The 20,395-nt window shown below is 38.8% G+C and overlaps 1 protein-coding gene across 5 annotated transcripts in view; it reads right to left on the minus strand.

The window, feature by feature from the left end:
- Positions 1-14,534, minus strand: part of akt3a (v-akt murine thymoma viral oncogene homolog 3a) — a 103,364-nt gene extending 88,830 nt beyond the window's left edge. Inside the window, exons 1-4 of one of the 5 annotated variants that reach the window (XM_079843116.1) lie at positions 14,328-14,481; positions 14,125-14,241; positions 3,475-3,514; positions 2,878-3,266 (exon numbers count right to left, since the gene is read on the minus strand). In XM_079843116.1, the coding sequence (XP_079699242.1) occupies positions 2,878-2,923 (46 nt within the window). In that variant the 5' untranslated portion in view covers positions 2,924-3,266; positions 3,475-3,514; positions 14,125-14,241; positions 14,328-14,481. Of the gene's footprint in view, positions 1-2,877; positions 3,267-3,474; positions 3,515-14,124; positions 14,242-14,327 lie in introns of all 5 variants that reach the window. The other 4 variants (XM_079843117.1, XM_079843115.1, XM_079843118.1 and 1 more) reach the window with 4 other exon arrangements.
- Positions 14,535-20,395: the final 5,861 nt, after the last annotated feature.

Below are 20,395 nucleotides of genomic sequence, written 5' to 3' on the forward strand. Positions count from 1 at the left end.
GCTGTCAACGTGTTAATGCATTCAATTGGACACCACAGACGTCACCTACAACCCCAATTAAACACCTCTGAACCAGATAATCAAGGTCTTACTAGGCATACTAGAAACTTCCAGAGAGTTGTTGGAGCTAAACTCTGCAGGACAGTGGACCTCCAGAACCGAGTTTGGACACCCCTGATCCCTGAGGCGCAAGCACCTGTCACCCTGGTAAGGGGGAAATTTCTATTCAAAGCCTTTAAACCAATTTGTTTGCGATCAGATCATTTTAAGCCGCAACACTCCAGGAAAGTTTTAAATGATCCAGTAAGCAAACTCAATCAAACAATCAGTCCAAAACAGCACTAATGTAAACCAGGCTGATAGCATCAGAGATGGCAGAGAGAACAGAGACACGCGTTGTGTTTTCAGTGAATTATTCATTCCACTGTGTGTTTCGCTTTAAAACACAAGCTCTTCTATCATATTCTGTGTTTGTTTCTGAAGAGCGTGAGCGTGAGCCCTCGCGTATCACACTGTGTGAAATACAGACTGAACAGAACGTCAAAACATCCCACCGCTGTATGGCCAGATTATACGCAGGAAAATACGTTTCTAGTTGGATAAAGCAAGCCAGCTTCTCGCTAGTTAAGTTTTGATGGATGAGAATCGAGGTAAAGATGATTGCAGTGACGTACAGGAGTCGTACAGTAAGAACATGTGAGTCCATTATTATTGATGCGCAAACAAACAGTGTATCACACATTGTATTTATATGAAAACACATTTCAGTACATTCACTTTGTTTCCACTATCCACACACAATCAGGATAATCCAAAAGAAAACTTTACGATGACCATGGCACTCTTTTAGATTAAAAAGCCTTTATTGTCAGATGGCTACAAACAACAACAAAAAAAATCGAGCAACTCTACAATGCGTTTCGGCCCATGCCTTCCTCAGGGAGAGCAACACAACAAATTCAACAACAGGTGAAAGCAATATCATTCATTTCGTCATCTGATTAGTTCACAATTGTCATGTGACTAACAATTTCCATTGAAATGGGCTCTCTTCTATTGGATTAGTTTAAACATTCAGGATAATGTTTAGATTTGTCATGTGTATGTTGCTGTGTTTAGTAATTCTGAATGGATCCGTCTACTGTAGTAGGTATATGCAGTCAGGTCAAGGCAGTTGGTTTAGGGTTCTTTTGGCATCTCCATGTGGTCCTGTTGCAACTTGACTTGTCTAAAATGTAAACAAGCTCTTGCATTGTACACATACTATACACTGTGAATTCTGAAAAGTTTTGTTGTGTATTGTTTTGTTGTTGTTACCATGGATCCTTTGGTTTGCAAATATTTATGAAGTATACAGACTCCTTGTATCATTTGGTTATTTGGTGTCCTTTAGGAGACTCCAAGTGTACTTTTTTTGGAAAGACACTTACATTTACCCTGAAGAAAGCTTGCAGAAAATAGTTTTGTGAGAATTGTCTTTCAATCTGCTGGTTTGCTTTGCTGGATATAGCAAATGATGAATAAGTATTAAACAAGATAAATGGTGTATGCTTAATGTCACAAAAGGGTCTCATTCTCTGTCTCATCCAAGGCGGGACAGAGTTAAGGCCATACACACTGACATTGGTTAAATCGTTGTACTAGTAGGCTCTCCTACTCGACTGCTGTATCAGATGTTGGATCCATTGAACTTTTCATTGCCGTTATAATCAAGTGGGATTTCCTGTAGTCAAGCTATTGTTCACCAGTTTGTCTAATATATAGCTTGCCATCATGAGGCAATAAATGAGTAATTGAATATTTGATGGCTTAAAACACATTTTGTGTCACGTCTTTCTTTCAAAGTACATCACACAGGCCAATTGCAATTAGATTAATGTGTATACATGCTGGACGAAGCCAAGCTCCAATGGCAGTATATCTAGGTCTGACAATCCGACTTCACAAAAACCAGACAGGTTCCATTTCAGACTAAAGCATTTACATGACACTGTAAGATAAAAAAGTATTACTTTAGTCCGGCTGAAATAAACTTTTAAAAGTGCTTGTAAACAAATGACACCCCCATTGCTAATCACTGCTCATTTGCATAAAGTCACATTTTGCTGATTAATCACATCACCAAAAGTCACCAACTTTTATTGAAAAACGTGTGACTTCTGGTCGCTGCACATTTCTGTCAGCATGAACGCCCATTTACTATGTATGCAAACTTATGGATACACATATAGGTAAGGTACAAGCATAGAGGTACTTGCCTCAACAAGCGACAATGATACATAAAGGAAAAGCGACCTGAAAGAAAGCAAGACAACCTGGTTAAAAGTACCCTAGTCACTACGTCCAGTAAGGCCACCTAGAGCAGCTTCCCACATGGGTGTCAAATAACTTTGAGTTTGAGTTATTTGTACACAACAGACCTTGCAATCCATACTCACCAAAAAGGCTACAAGTAACTTGTTTTCCAGACATACTGATCAAATAAAATCATCCAAACATCCCCATAATCTAATCAAAACAGAGCATTATGCATCAGGATGAGTGCAAGCATGTGTAGAAAACCCCTCAAACGTAGCAGCCAGACACGTCAGAGCAGTGCAGTGAGAAATGATGGATACCAGTCTGAATGCAGTTGCTCCTCCGGCAGACACACTTAAACACGCATGCACGTTCTCTGAAATGCCACACCAGCACTAAACACAGCTCACGAACACGCGCGTAAAGAGGCACACCCACACGCCGGCTTCCAGACACAGACTAAAGCCACGCCGTGGCCCGCCCATGACAGAGAGAGCCGTCCCTGGAGGCACACGCATACGCAAGATCTTTCTCGACCCGGCTAGTTGGCCGAGATGCAGACAGAGACAAGCTGCTTACCTCTCTTCTGGACCCAGCCTTCCTTAACGATGGTGACATCGCTCATGTTGCCTCAATCACACTGTACTCGCCGCTCCTACACACCAGCTCCTGAAGGAGTGAGGAGGGGGGGGAGGAGGAGGAGAGGAGAGGACAGGAGAGGAGAGGAGAGGGGAGGGGGGGTCAGCTCTCCCAGCCTCAGCGTCTCTCTCCCTCCCTCACTGCTGCGCTCGGTCTCTCTCTTTCCGTCGTTCTCGCTGGCTGCCTCTCTCTCTCTCTCGCTTCGCTCTCAAAGGCGTTGTGTAGCGGTTTTCCCCTCCTTCCGTAGCTTTTCTCTCTTGTGCTCTCCGTGATGCTGTCTCCCTCTCTCTCTCTCTCTAGATCTTCCCACTCCTTGATAGTGACTCAGCCTGGAAGAAACAAAAAAAAAAATATATAGAGCGTGTGGATTTTTCACTCTTCTTTTCCTCTTAACTCCCCCCTTCGTTCTTACACAATCTGACAGACAGTCATTGTAAAAGCAGACGTGCAAGCCCCCTGTCGTCTCTTTGATTTCCCTGTCTGTCTGTTTTTCTCTCTCATTCTCACTCTCAACATGCACAACTGTTTAACACTTACCAGCAACACAGTCACTTGCAGCAAAGTCTGATGAGGATGACTGTGAGAATAAATAAGCAAACATTAAGTCCCATGGTAAATGCAGTGGCATACAAAGGAGAGTATTAAGCACTATGAAAGTGAGTGGTTTCACTGATCAAATACAGGGCTCAACTCCATCGGGCCAGTGGTGCAAATTTTTACTTGCCCTTCCCCAATTTTTACTGGGGCCCTGCCACAAAAAATATATATAAATGAAATAAATAGGGTATTGTTTTCATTGTTTGTTTTCCTCTAACATCTCTTTCATGAAATAAAGAAAACAATGCAAGGTTGAAACAATATGGGATGAGCAAACAATGACAAAACTTTCATTTTTGGGTGAGCTATAGCTTTTAACTCTTTCCCCACCACCATTGACAGAATTTTCCGTCGTTTGAGAGACAACGCTTCCCCGCCACTGATGGAATTTTCCGGCTTTCCGTATTTTCACCGTTATATAGTAGGGGCGCTTTTATGCATCTTCTGAAAGAGTACAGAAAAAGAAGCAGAAACAAGAGACAAAAGCTATGCTTATGCACACGACTTTCTCAGTTTTTTTTTTATGAAACCTACTCATATTGAAGTTGATTAAAAAAAGACTGCATGATGCTAGAATAAAACGTTTTTTCAAAGAATAGTCCCTGTTCTTTCTTTTGCTATATTGCATGTTCAGGTGGCTAGCAACTTTTTTTTTTTTTTTAAAGCAAGCAAAAAGCATTGCTTTTTAAAAAAAAAAAAAAAAGCAATTCAGGGAAAGAGTTAAGAAGTAGCTAATGAGTTACAACTGAAATTTTTCAGATTGGAAAAACTGTGATAGCTTAATGATTTTTAGAATGAGGAAAAAGACTTCAAAATACAGGACTGATAAATGTGGCAGAATGCCAACACTTACTATCATCCAAGATAAGGACACATCCATGGATGCATTTTCTGTTTCAAACAGAGCGAATAACTACATTTATAATGTGAACACCTCATGATACACAATGATACAAAAATGCAACAAAGCAAAATATGACGAGACGTCAACCAAAATATATACTGCGTGAACCTATTTGTCGATATTTTATTACCTTTAAAAGGCTAACGTACATTAGTTAATCAAAATGTTTTGCTTTTGCAGCAGCAGTCATATGTGTCAAATCCAAGCATTCAAATGTGTGCGAGTAGAGAACAGGGAAGTCAGCCTGTTAGGAGGGTAAACAAACAGGGTAAACCTCCCACAGCTAAACAGATCAGCTCAGAGTGAGTCAAAGAGCAAAAGAGTAAAACCATGAGCCTTTAACTGGACAACACTTGACAACCATTCATCCTCTAACTAAGAAAAATCACTGAACACGTAGAGTTAAGCAAAATCTGAACGCACAATTGTGATGCAGTGTTGTGTCCTCTATAACAGAAAGACAAATGACTGAAAGGCTCTTATTTTCCCTTTGGATATAATTAACAAATCATGTTTGTCCCAGTCTTTTGGATATAATGACAGAGGACATCACAGCTACTGGATGCACTGCAGCCCCTAAAGGTATGGAGACCACAGCAGTGTCCTTAATGTCACAGGGCCAACAAAAGACAACGCTCTGCAGTGCTAACTTATAATATAAATACTTCACAGCAAAATAAATGTGGGTCAGAATATTTAGCTATATATATATATATATATATATATATATTCAGGAATATTTGCCTATTAAGCCCAGACTATTCACAGTGCCAACTGATAATTCATGGTTGTGTGCAATTAGCTGCAACCTTAATCTGCTGTTAATATGGTAAGGAGAGTACATGGGTGATTCAAGGTCCAAAGAGATATCAGTGAAACCCTGTACGTGTGTCACACAACCCTGGAAGACACCGCTTGCCACAACATTACGGCCTCGGAAGTAAAAATCACATTCATTTTCTCTTTAGAGAAATTGATTTTTTTACGTTAATGTATAAAGCTTTCAAGACAGCTCTGAGAAGATTAAGCAATGATATACTACTGTAAGCCCTGAGTCAGTGTCATTACAACATTTTTAAACTACGTGTTTAATAGTTAGTACAAGGCGGCGAATTTGTACACAAGCCCATCCTTGATGATTGTAGTGGTGGTGCTGTAAATGAAATTAATTAAGAGACTAAATGAGATGTGTTGTTAAAGTACAGCACACATCTCTCAGTTATTTGACCATTGTTTCTCCATTTAAAAACCACCACAAAAATTATTAAACTCACTAATCAAGTATCCTCACTCATACCTATCAGCAACCCTTCCAATGAGGCACTGATGTAACTGAGACTGTCCAAGTTAAACTACTTACATTTTTGTATATTAAATAGTTTGTATAATATAATAAAGTAATAATATATGTTTACATATGAAGTGTTTTTATAAAAAGTGATATAATCTAATTCTGAAATCAATATGGGGAAAATGAATGGGAAAAATACTTCAAGGACCAGTGCTGCTGTTAATATGGAGTAGAAAGTATTTGTTTGATTGGGCCACAGGAAATGTATGTTTTTCAGCCTCCATTGGAGTGATAAATATTTCTGGCAATATTTCTGTTCATCAAATAAAGCGATCGTGCCTTTAACCACTGAATTCATATGGATTAGTTTTACGATCTACGAATAAAAATACGTGTTCTGAAGATGAACAAAAGTCACAACACGAGGGCAAATGATGACAGAATCTTCATTTTTGGGTGAACTAAACCGTTAACCTGAAAAACTAAATACAGCTGAGAAATCCAGAACCATCCACAGACTTAATCTACAAGTCTGCAAGATGCCTCAGAGGCTTTAAATTGTCCAGATACACTACAGAAAAGGAAAAGACACTAAAAATGAGAAGCGCTGTCAATTTCAATGGGGCTGTTGGGCTATTCTACTTTACCACCCAATCCTCTACATTCTGGCAGCAGCACAGACTAACTGTTCCTTTTGCTCCCTTTGAGTGACAGGAGACACAATTCCACTGCGTCACTGTCGCAGCCAAGCATCTGTAAGCCTATCGCCGCAGCAATATCTGGGGATGTCCCGAAGCTGCCACACCAAATACAATTTTTCCATACAAATGAGGGGAGCACCCTGGAGATAATCATTTAATTCCTGAGCAGGCCTGGGAAGGAGGGGCTCTCCCGATGTGCCCAGACGAACACAGACACGCAGCATCAATCATTCTCAGCGTGCCACGGAACAACATCTAAACATCCGCCACAAGCCTTCAAAGCAGAACGTACATTTATTTACATCGAACTATTCTTGATTGTATTGTCAAAATAACCATCAGTTTCATGATTAAAATGGAAAAGGCAAATAATCCCACATTTTCATGGTAGAATCATCCTAAATTGTACGAAAAAGACAAATGTGACTGCATATGGTAACAGATGGACTCCTGTGGTGAAAAATTAAGGCTGTATATACACATAACACCACATACATTACCATTCAAAAGTTTGGGGTCAGTAATACATATATTGAATTGAATTTTAAATTGAGCAAAAGTGACAGTAAAGAAGACATTGCAAATGTTACAAATGAAATGTTCTTTTGAACTTACTTTCATCAAAGAATCGTGAACATTTTTTATCAAAGTTTGCACAAAAATATTAAAGGATTAGTTCACTTCAAAATGAACATTTCCTGATATTTTACCTGATATTTATTCTCATCCGAGATGTTCATGTCTTTCTTTCTTCAGTCGAAAAGAAATTACGTTTTTTGAGGAAAACATTCCCGGATTTTTCTCCCCATCATAAGCCCCGTTTCCAGACCGAAATTTCCCAAATACAATTCGTACCAGGAACTTTTTTTCCCCCAGACCTGCTACTGTCTGCGTTTCCACTGCGGTCTAAAGTACCGTGAAGATTAGGCAAATGAGTCCTGAGACGTGGGTAACGGCTGCTCCTCCCAGTCACCGACAGACAGTAATCATTTTTGTGCGATACTGTCTGCAACAATAACAAGTATGAAGGAAATGCAAGCAGCGCTGCTTTTGCTAGTTATGTATTGGTTTACTAAAGAGATAATTAACAAAACGGCAGAAAAGAGATGAGCACTGATACTAAAGCGTATTCTGAAAGCTTGTAACGTATGCTATTATCAGCTATTACGGACATTGATCGTGCGATTGCTGAGACAACGCTCGGCATCAGACAGAAAGAGCAAGACTTATATTTACTGAACGCAGAACGAACCTCGCAAAAGACTTTTAAAAATGCCGGTTGAAATAAAATGCTGCATGAACTCAACCAATCAGCATGTTCAGCGCCCAAGTCCCACCCCCGTAAGTTCCTGAACTTTGAAAAAGTACGACCTCGGGAGCAGGGCCGTTTGGAGGGGGAAATATTTACCCAGAACTTAAAGGTCCCGTTTTTCCTGTTTTTTTTTTAAGCTTTGATTGTGTTTACAGTGTGCAATATAACGTGTTCATGTTTCGCGTGTAAAAAAAAAACACAGTATTTTTCACACAATTTACTTATCTGTATACCGCTGTTTTCACTGTCCTAAAAACGGCTTGATGATTTCCCTGTTCTATGAAGTCCCTCCTTCAGAAATACGTAACGAGTTCTGATTGTGCCAGCGGTTCCCGTGTTGTGATTCGACAGCAGCTTAGCGCACGTTGCCCGGAAAGGTCACGCCTCTTACCATAACGGGGAGATGCATGCGCTCAAAGTACAGCGTCCCTGAAGGCCAAACAAAGGTGATTTGACTCCGGGATGAAAATAACAGCGTCTCGACCGGTCTCGACGACATGGCGACAAACACACTCTACGAACGCAACTAGGGATGCACCGATCCACATTTTTTCACTTCCGATCCGATCCCGATACCTGAATTTGGATATCGGCCGATACCGATACTATTCCGATACCAGAGCTGTGTTTGCTTTAATATTATTATTATCATTATTGTTGATTTTATATGATGCTGACATAAACTCCACTCAACAGGCAAGTATGATATGAACATAATAGTGACCCAAATTATCACGGTTATCAATTTATATTTGAAAATCAACAAACAAATAATAAATCAAGCAGCTCTAAGCACTTTTTTTAAGCTAGATTCTGTGGGATTTCCTTCCTTATAATGGCCGTCATCAATGGCAACGCATAATGCATAAATCTCTAATATTATATCTGTAAATATATTCTCAAGCAATATTCTCATCAGTGTTCAGCTATGACACATTTAAATCATATTTTGTGTAAGAGCCCATACAGTATTCTAGTGAAATAAAGCATATATTTTCATATGATTTGACAGTTTATTTGATTAAATATCAAAAATCCAAAAGGTGTGCATCATACCTAACACTTTACAGTCAGTTTTATGACTAAGTTATTCTCTTCAAATGCCATTTAAGTTAGAAACGTGTATAGCCTACCAATGTTTTATGTAACTTTAGAGACGGTCCCTAGATTCGCGAACGTCAAGCCAACCTAATGCCAGTCATATAAGATGCGCTGTGGTTCGGCTGTGTTTTGTTTGAAACTATTTTCGGTGCTGAAATATAACAAACACTGTCAATCACTGTATGATGAATTAATCTCCTGCGTGCATCGCACGTTTATCTCTGCTTTGAGTGTAGATTTCAGCGAGTGAGAGCCGCGCGCGCTCTGAACAAAACTACGCTAATCTGAACGCCTCTGATTATTATATTCATAAACTCAATATAAACACGTGTGATTGGTTATAATGCGCAACGCGATTATAACAGATGGCTTTTGAGAAGACCATAATAAGTTCAAAGTGGCTGGTGTGAGTGTTACACAGCCGAAATACGCGCAGATGGCGATTGTCAATGTCAAGCCCTGATTATTATCTCTTAAAAGTCACCCTAGTCTTGTCTGCTTTTTTAAATGTTTGATTGCGTTCGTTGTGTTGTACGACGCGAGGGAGCTTCCACCTCTCTGAATTACGGTTTTGCAAACATTGTCTTGCTCTGAGGTGTTTCCAGTATTTCCACACAGCTGACATGTTGGCTAGCCACAATGCTGCTCAATGCTATCCTGCTGCAAACTGCGGAATGGGTTTCCTGAGTGGGGCGTGTCTCATTGAGCCGCGCCTCCGTTCAGGAAATCCATTCCATAGTTTGCAGCCAGCTAGCAGACAAGCCGGCGGGAATCACTTTTGGAAAGCGCAGACGTGGCTCATGGGTATCGGATTTCTCTGCAGGTTGGATCGGGAAAATCCGATACGTTAATTAAGCTGGTATCTGTCCCGAAACCGATACTGGATCGGATCGGCCCCATCCCTAAACGCAACACTTCCTCTTCTCCACGTGGGAGAGTAACAAGACCACGCCCCCTTTTTTGCGTATTCTTTTGGGCGGAGGTTAGTCAACAAACTGTTCTACTGACGTCATTAAAGCAGGATGTACAGGGATGTAGTCCAAACCGGCCGTTCGCTGTGGGCTTTGAAAGGGAACTTCTGTTAAATAAAATATCTCGCTTGGCATTGAACTTTGAGCTTTATAATTTTACAGGTATTATTTATGCTCTAACAGCAACATTACACCCTAACTAAAGTTTGAAAAATGGGATCACGAAGAACAGGACCTTTAATTTAGACCCTGGTTCCTGCGGTTGAAACACACGAGTTCCACCCCAAAGTTCCTAGTTCCTGGGGAAAGTTCCTGCAGTGGAAACGAGGCTATTGACTTCCATGGCAACCAAAATGTTGAAGGTCCAAATCAATGCAGTTTCAAAGGGCTTCAGAGGCTCTGCGCGATCCCAGACGAGGAATAGGGTCTTATCTAGGGAAAGGATCTATCATATTCAAAAAATAAAATAAAAATGAATATACTTTTTAACCTAAATTGCTCATCTTGCTCTTCCATGTGCCAAGGATTGCGTAATCACGTCGAAAAGGGCACAGTAGACGTAGGCGGAAGTACCACCCCAAGTGACTACACTGTAAAAAAAAAAAATCCCCATTAAATTTACGGTAAAAAAAAAACAGCAGCTGTGGTTGCCTAATTTAAAGGTTAATTTAAAGGTTTATAATGTAATAATTACGGTTAAAACAACTTTTATTTTACAGTTCAAAACCATATCATTTAAAGGTTTATATTGTAATAACTACGTGTACACTATAACAAATTTACGGTAAAAACCCTATTTCATTAACTGAAATAATGTTAAATTACCGACCTATTGAAATACTAATATCTGTTATGCACCTTTGATACTGACAAGCACCAATCACAGTGGTGATGAGAATCACGTGATGAATCAAAGCGCATCACAAGCAGCTTTAAAGAGGAAAATACTATATAGAAATTGCACAGTCATTCATGTAAACACTAAAGGCCATCATGGTAACACACATGAAATTTTAAAATGCAATAAACATTAATTTAACAACATTAGATGTAAAATAAAACCCTAATGTACATAATTGATGAGAAAAAACTAAGAAGAAAGTTATTTCAATGAAAATACATCAAATGCGAAATGTCCCGCAGGGAATTCTGGGAATTTCAATTTATGTTTTTTCACTGTAAAATACACAATGACTTGTTCTTTTTCACTTCCAAAAACTGTAAATTTAACGGTATTTTAATGTAAGGTTAGTCACCGTATATAGTACGGAGACTTTCTGTTAACCAATTAACTGTTTTTCACCGTAGCATTTGTCCAGTCTTTTACCTTTACCAAAAAACACTCCATCTTCAACTTCAAAATCGTCTGACATTGATGTTTTTTCTTTTTTTTGCTAAAGGGCATTTATATTAGTCTTCGCATCTACGTATCGACGTAGTCGTCTACGTCTACTGTGACCTTTACGACGTGATTGTGCAATCATTGGCACGCAGAGCAGTGCAAAATGAGCAATTTAGGTTAAAAAGTATATTCTTGTTGTTTTTTTTAAAGACCGATCGTTTTGCTAGATAAGACCCTATTCCTCGTCTGGGATCGTGCAGAGCCTCTGAAGCCCTTTGAAACTGCATTGATTTGGACCTTCAGCATTTTGGTTGCCATGGAAATCAATGGTGTGGAAAAAAATCCTGGAGTGTTTTCCTCAAAAAGCACAATTTCTTTTCAACTAAAGAAAGAAAGACATGAACATCTTGGGTGAGTTGAATATCAGGAAATTTTCATTTTGAAGTGAACTAATCCTTTTAAGCAGCACAATTTTATTAACACTGAAAATAATAAGAAATGTTTCAGCATAATATAATAATTTCTTAAGGATCATGTGACACTGAAGACTAGAGTAATGATGCTGAAAATTATTTTTTTTATCATCAAAAATAAATTATAATAAAATAGAAAAGTTATTTTAAATTGTAGTAATATTTCACAATATTACTGTTTTCATTTTTGTCAAATAAATGTAGCCTTAGTGAGCATAACGTCTTTCAAAAACGTTTAATAATTATAATTAGACGACAACCTGCATTCCAAGATTTTATGAAAAGGTGCAAGAAAACTCCAGGCCTTTAAATTATCCTGGTGAAAAGATAGATATCTACTTAACCACAAACTGACATCATCTGAAGTTTCTAACGTCCCCTGAAAGAGTTTACAACTGATGGATATTTTCTCTTCAAGTAATCAGAGAAGAATCGCTGAAGGTGAAATCCAGCCCTTTCCCAGCAACACTTTCAATTTCAGTAATCGGTGCTAATGTTACCCTGAAGCAAAGGAAATCCGTGAGCTCCCATCACAAGTCCCCTGCAAAAAAGTGTCATTTAAAATAAGTTGTTTACAAGCTCTTCTAATATTATTTTTCATGAATCTTCTTTTGCCTGCGAGTAGAGCAAATACGTAACACGGCTTTGGTTTGCACCATCAGCACTTTAACATACAAAGATTGTGATGCACCACAAGAATTATTAAGCACATGCTCAAGCCATGTGCTGCAGTGTTAAAACTAGCAACATCAGGCAATATTGGACATGCCGACACCCCATTCACACTCATTGATGTGGACAATATATCACTGCTCTTAAGAATTCACAAGACAAACCACATTTGTTTTAAGTAACTGAGAGCTTCAGCGTCTCCATGAGGTTTTCTTAAAATAAAGCGTTGTATGTTGCCGCGAGAGAGACATGAATAATGAACGATTTCTCTGCAGTCACACACCAACGCTGCAGCCGCAAACACTGTAACAGAAACTGAGAAGACGCTGTGGTCTATCTAAAACCGAAGAGGAGGAAACGAGAAATTTGTGAATGAATACTGGCGGATGTGGATGTCTGAGGACTCTGAGGACCTTTGCTAATCTGCTGCAGCCATTATTCAGGAGTGCTCTTACTCGTTCTCTCCGTAGAGCTGGAGAGCACTTAATGTGAGGTCAATTTAATAATGTCTTTTGCTCTTGTTTTATATAATCTACTTAAAGACTTCCTTAGAAATAATTCTTCTATTAATAAGGCTCGCAGGACTTTAAAAAAAATTCAGTCAACGCATATCTATAAATGGTTCCTCAAACAAGCAAACTTCCTAAATACCTGTTCGGAACTAAATTATAAAGAAAATCATGAAGTGATACTTGTGGTTAAGGTGAAGAAATATGAATAGGTTTGACTTTATTCAGGATATGAATATGTCAGATATGTAACAGGTTGTTGTACACACACCCTTGAATGTGTAACAACACTTTTAAAACCTGAAAAATTTGTCATAAAAGTGAAAAATTAAAACAGCCAGTTTAAATGCAATATGCGACAGTGTTTAAACACCAAAGACAGGACTCTTGGTCATTTTCAACTCAATTTGAGTGAAGCACCAATCTAAAAATCTAAAATCTTTGTAAACCAGTAACTGACAGAGTTCTGCAAATTTCCTGAAAGTTTCAGATCTAAAATTACATAGACGGTGCACTCATTTAGGGTCATCTCAATGTCCAAAAGTTTCTCACCACGCTGAATTCACCCCTACACCTAAATAATGGGATCAATGAGGCCCAATTACACTATTGATGTGACAAAAAACTAAAACCAGAAATCGAACAGAGACAGATCGATCAGGCACAAAACCAACAATAAAAGATAAAAGATTGAAATTAGCAGTATGGTGCCATGCAAGACTTGCTTAAATGCATTTGGAATAATCCGTCATGTTAAGCAGCAGCACAATCCCACATGCAGATGGTCCTTCACAGACATGCTAGAGTCTTGAGGGAGGTGTCAATGTAATGTAAACAAGAGGGCGGGACATCTACAAACATCAACATTAAAGCCAATGCGGGAAATTGGATTTGCGCTTCGTGGAAGTTCGTGTAATACCCACGACCTCAGCTACAACCTTCTGGCCAATTGTAAGTGTCTTGATCTGTCAATTGCGAATATGTTACCTCAAAAGCAGTGAATAAGCTGGCTAAAGAGAACTCGTAACCTATAGTCTTTTAAGTCTTTTCCAATTACTAAAATTAATTTGCCAATGGAATGTGGGAATGTCTCGGGAGATAAAAGGGGGAATTATGCGAAAAACACGCTAGGCCATAAGCAGAGTTCATTCCTCAGCTCCACAGCCCCCACACCGCAGCATCAACTGTTTGCATGCGCTGAATGATCGCAGGATGTAACGTTAATGAACCGAAGCTGCGTCACATGCAGCCACGCGCTCCGTTAAATGTGACATTTAACATTAGTATTACAGTCATAGTGGGGTTTTTTTTTACCTGGCGCTGGTGTCTGTAGGAAGACCAATGGGTTTCCCTCCCCTCCCTGAGTATGTGCGCGTCCTCCTTAAAGGCTCGAATGGAGCATGGATGGACGGGATAATCGGAGAAGCACGCCTACAGAGAGAGCACAGACTCAAGTGTTCAGAGTGTTGTCTCGAAAGGAGGGGTTGTATGATGGACAGGCTGCGGTAGTTCTTTACCCCGGGAACCGCGCTCAGACACACCACAACGACGACAGAGGCAGGTTACCCTCTCTCACCCCGTGTCTCCTGCTACAGTCCGCGCCAGGTTCAGTCGGTCCGTCTCCCGCCTGCTCTCACTGCTCCATAGACGCTCCTGCGTGAGCTGCGCGGCGCGGGGACATCTCGCGAGAGCCGCTGTGTTTACAAGAGATGCGCCTCTTCTGTAGCTCTGCGTGGAGGGGAATTCTTTTGGAATTAACAAGATTCCCACAGTCAGGGAAACCCTAGAAACATCAGGAATTTATCTGGGAAAAGTCGCGGCAATTAATGCAAACTATCAGATAATAAAATAACGGGCATTTATGATTATATTCTAGTTATGCTCAAATAGGTTAAAAAAACGCCTATTTAGATACTGAACTTGTGTAGAGATATTAGCTATGGTATTGTTAACAAAAACTAATAAAAATTGTTTCGTTAATTTAAATAAAGCAGAAACAGATGAAGAATAAAATTATAAATGGTGCCTTGGCAGCAAACTGAAATAAAATAAGTTTACTAAAAGTAAAATAGATATAAATATATATATATATAAATATATATAGATAGATTTGAAGCTAAATAGAAATATTCAATACAACTAATTACAGAAGTTTTAGTAATAAAATTACTAAATTAATAAATATAGGCTAATAGTAGCTGGGCAAAGGCTAAATAATCCTAAAATAACACTGATCCGAATATGGACCTTAATCTAAATTAAAATTATTTATCTAATTATAGCCTATATAATATATAATTATAATTACTATAGTTTTTTGTTGCTAAAGAACAGAGGGAGCCATACATCTGATACCATGGAAAATTATAATAATTGGCCTATTTTAATCAATATTCAAGAACTATAAACTGCCTTTTATTATTGTTTTGATGCTGAAATATGTCGAGCTTAAATCTGATGACATACAGTTGCATGTGTCTGGACCTCTTGCGACAAATGTCCCTTTTCTACAAAACACTTCCCACCACGGCCTTGTCGAAACCGCGCCAAACATTTGAGTGGTCAGAGTTGGAACTGCAACACATAAACTGTGAAGATTGAAATAATAAGTTTCCAATCTAATTTTATCTTATCTTATCTAATTTATTTATTTATTTATTTATTTATTTATTTGTTTATCCTTGTATGTTTTTAAAAGAAAGCTTGTGAAGTGAAATTAAAGTGACCATTCATAACACTAAATGGCAATATATATAAAGCATAAAGTGAGTGGAAAGCATGTAAATATATGTCAAATAGCAAAGTAGTTATAATGAAATGAGACATGTAAGATTCTTTGTTTTTTATTTTATGTTTAGGTTTTCCGTCTCATTTCCTTTTCTCTTCATTAAGGACCCAGGGTAATTCAAACATCAGAACTCTGTACTTTTCGAATCATAGCATTTTAACCGCAGCTGCTGTGGTCCTCAGTGTTTGGCCAGGTATCACCTGGGCATCGCTGAAATGGACTATTTCTTGATCCCACTGGACAAAGTGTATAAAGCTGTTTTGTGAGTTGTCGGCCCAAGGCTGTGGCCTCAGTTCAGCCCCCTGCCCATGATGACTGTTCCAGATGGCGGACGGAGGTACAGCAGAGCAGAGGTAAGGCCACAGTCCTGTGCTGTGACACAGGTGGGGAAAGGCCTGTTTAAACCCATAGGAAAGTGGGCCTGGCAGTAACCCCCTCCCCGTCCCTCCATCAGCTGTCCATGCTTACAGAGGGAGACCATAGTTTCCACGCTGCACTTGGGACACTGCATACACATGGGTTTGCTTCAAAAAGTCTGTTACAAGAAATAGGTGGAAAAACTTGTGAAGTTACAGAGATAAGCTGATATTTATTGATAATAAACATTTCGTGTCAGCATGCCTGAAAATGCTCAGATTGTCATATTCTTGAGTGTGTGAAGTAAGTTTGAGCAGTTATCACTTGAATAGATAGATAGATAGATAGATAGATAGATAGATAGATAGATAGATAGATAGATAGATAGATAGATAGATAGATAGATAGATAGATAGATAGATAGATAGATATAGATAGATATAGATAGATAGATAGATAGATAGATAGATAGATAGATAGATAGATAGATAGATAGATAGATAGATAGATAGATAGATAGATATAGATAGATAGATAGATAGATAGATAGATAGATAGATAGATAGATAGATAGATAGATAGATAGATAGATAGATAGATAGATAGATAGATAGATAGATAGATAGATAGATAGATAGATAGATAGATAGATAGATAGACTGTTTCTAGGTCAACACTTTAATAGGTGTATCCTGCTTTTCTTGTTATCCATCAATCTGGGACCGCATTAACCACTTGAATGCTGTTAGGTGAACCAGAATGGACATTTCTGGCCGTATGTTTCCCCATCTGAAACAGATAAAGCTGTCCTGCACACCTTTGACTGTGGCTACAGCTGCTCTGTCTGATCTCATGTGTCATCTCTGCCTACAGCTGCCGCTCACTCCATCCAGAGCCACATACGAGGGGCTCCAGCGACCACTGACATGGACACACATGAAAGCGGCTATGGACAAATCTCCCGAGCTTCTCTGTCGTCCTAAAACCTTCTCAGGGTTCAGCTGGCAAAGTGCCCTCTCGTCCATTGGGAAGGGTCAGTGTGAGGTGGGGACGGAGGGGGTCTTGGATGGGGGAGTGATTAGGTAAGGTAAAAGTGCTGTCGGAGGTCTTATACCTTAGGACGGGGGAGGGGATGTACGTCTGTGCTGCCCATCTGGAACGAGGTGCGAATGTGTATCTGTGCATGTGAGAAAAGAGGATTTCATAATAAATCCCCATATTACCTTCCCCTGGTCAGGTGGAGCCATATGGGACATATGTGTTTAAATGTATGTATAACATTTATTATGTTTTCAGCTGTTATTCTTGTAAAAGAATGATCAATGGTCAGCATTTTAACTCCTAAATTGTTGTTCCTGGGGAATCTTTGAGAGTCTGTGGGGGGGGGGGGGGGGGCGGAGGGGGAAGAAGGACCCTGTGAATCTCAGGATCAATCAGGTCAAGTGACTTAGAACCTCTGCATCTTTATTTAAAAAGAAACTAGAGGACCATTGACCTTGTGGGCTCATTTACATGCTACTGTAGTATTTTCATGAGATAACACCAACAAAAATTTTAATTAAAGCAATATCTAGAATAGAAACATTACGATTGAGTCCTATCGTATGGGAAAATAGCAATAATCAGATTTGAAACAGTGGATTGTATATTGTAAAGTGTATAATGTTGTATGGGATATTTAATTGTATTTATCGTAACTGTTTAATTTATACACACTGAGCAAATTTCAAATGTGGCCAAGATAAATTCCAGTATGTGTCATATGTGCACTCAAAAAAACATTATTAAGCCTTTTTTAAAGATTTACACATTTCATTTAATAGTAAAATTCCATCAAATTGACTTGAATAGTCCTTACATATTTTAATTGAATAATTCAATTCAATTAGTTTTTATTGAATTTTACTATTAATTGAAATCCGTAAATCTTAATTTAAAAAATGAGCTGTACACAGTCCGCCATGTTTATCTCCTCGCCAGAGCATTTAGCATCAGCATTCAAGCAAGAAATGTGTTCTTATTAAAGCTACTAAAGTTATTCAATCAAGAGCAGTGAGTGATTTTCTGTTTATCTTTTGTTGTTCGATTTATATTAACAGCATATTTAGCCGTAGGTACTGTATATTATGCTTTCACTTTAATACACAGATCTAATATACACATGCAATTTCTATGCTGTTTACGTTCACAGACATAACTCACCAGTGCACAAAGACATGGATGAGCGAGTTTAGCGTGGAGGAACTTGACTGGCCTGCACAGAGTCCTGACCTCAACCCAATAGAACACCTTTGGGATGAATTCGAGTGGAGACTGTGAGCCAGGCCTTCTCGTCCAATGCCTAACCTCACAAATGCACTTCTAGAAGAATGGTCAAAAATTCCCATATAGCTGCAAAGGGTGGGTAAACTCCATATTAAACCCTACGGATTAGGAATGGGATGTTATTAAAGCTCATGTGCATGTAAAGGCAGGCGTCCCAAAACTTTTGGCAATATAGTGTATATTACATCAAAGGGCATAATATTCTCCTTTAAATGTATGGCACACCCAACTCAGGAACTTGGGTATTAAAATAATCCCCTGGCTTCCCAGTGGTAAATATGACTTGAGAGGGCATTCATGCACAATTTTAACTAGGAAATTCTTATTTACGATAGTTCAGATAGCATGTCAAGGCAGCATAACATTGGGAAAACTAATAACAGAAAAAAACTGACTGTAGTATGAGATTGTTTATTTCCATTAGTAAAAGAATTTCCATTAATAACTGAAAAAAATTCAGACCTACCAAATATTATCAAATAAAGCAAAAAACCTTTCTAAAAAAAAACTATATCTTGTTTATATTTGGGGAAATTATTTACATATAATTTGGTGGAAAGGGAAAAGAGTTATTAATGCCATGCATGCTATAAATTATGTGGTAATGGGGAAAATTAAAATTTGTTCAGAGAGTGTAAGTGATTATGACTCTGATTTGGTTAGAGTTAAAAGTCAGGGTAGCACAATTAAAATGACTATGAACAAATGCTTAATTTTCCAATATTTTTGTGTTTGGTCAGGCCTGTTCTATAATTTCATGTTGAAAATATGTAACAAAAATATGGGCTGTATAGCCCAAGAGCTATTTCGTGTCAGATTCAAATTTTCCTTCTGCGTTCAGTTAATCTACAATGGGCCAAAACTAAATAAATAAAAAAAAATGTATTGATTGATTGATTTTTATTTTCTCTTATTGATTTCATCAATACACAGTCCTTCTTTTAATGTATATTTAATGTATATTTTTAAATTGCAGTGATTAGCTGACTGCTGATGGTCTTCAAGAAAACCAATGCTTATGACCTGAGCTTTTTGGCAGGATGGAGAGCCCAGGTGTGTGTAATCATAAATATTAATTTAAAATATAGATCAAACTGAGAGGAGAGTATGGTAAACTCCAGGTATTTTTTTTTTTAGCCAGTTTCCTGTATGACAGAGCCATGTCTGCCCGTATCAACTGCTAAAGACTCTTTGCTGTGCTCTATGTTGGATGCGGTGGCCTCTGGCAGGTCCGCTGGATGAGGAAGGCAGTCTCTCACTGCCCCCAGCCACTGCAGCTGTTACTTGGGTGTGACATCTGGGCTTGATAGATAGCCATGATGCCAGCAGTGCCCCAAACACCCCTAGGTGCCACACACATCCATGCCACACCCTCTGCACATCCTACTTTTCCAGATGCATGCTGGGGTACCATAGTGTGCCATCCAACCTCACCGCCTCACAGCCAGGGCTCTCAGACTGGCAGCCAAGCCATATGTCAAGGTCATAACTGAATGATAGGGAACTATATTGTACCTCTGCTGAGATCACTTTGTAGTTCTTAAACCCAGATGAGAATTTGCATTTTTAAGCCATTGGAATTTTCTTTTTAAAACAGCGTTTTTTGATTTATAAATGAAAAAAATATATAAGTATAATGATAACATAATAAGGTTTGTGATTAATATTATCAAATGTATTTTGCGATATAAATTTCACAACGTCATTCCTCCATTTAAGGAATGCAGGGGAGAGAGAGAGATGGAAGGATGTGAGGACATGACCCAGGCCGGAATCAAACACTGGTCCCCATTAGTCTCACGTAGCCAGACCTTCAGACTGACGGCAGAAGGTCTGGACACTTCCTGGTTGTTTAAAATGTTATTACAATTGTTCAAAATGTATTTATCATAATTTGGCAGTGGAATTGTATTTCTATCAGAAAGACTCAGGAGCAAGAGTTCTTTTGAATAATATTTATTTAACAGTTAGTATGCAAATTAGTATCAAATATAGATTAAAGGAGAAGGTTCTTTGGCGTAGGCCCCGTCCGTAGACCAAATCCGGCAGGGGTGGAGCCTACCCCCATGGATGGATAGGGACCAACCTGATGGTGGGAGGATGAGGGTGAACGCC

Source organism: Gobio gobio (assembly GCF_949357685.1).
Source record: "Gobio gobio genome assembly, chromosome: 18".
Taxonomy (NCBI): domain Eukaryota; kingdom Metazoa; phylum Chordata; class Actinopteri; order Cypriniformes; family Gobionidae; genus Gobio; species Gobio gobio.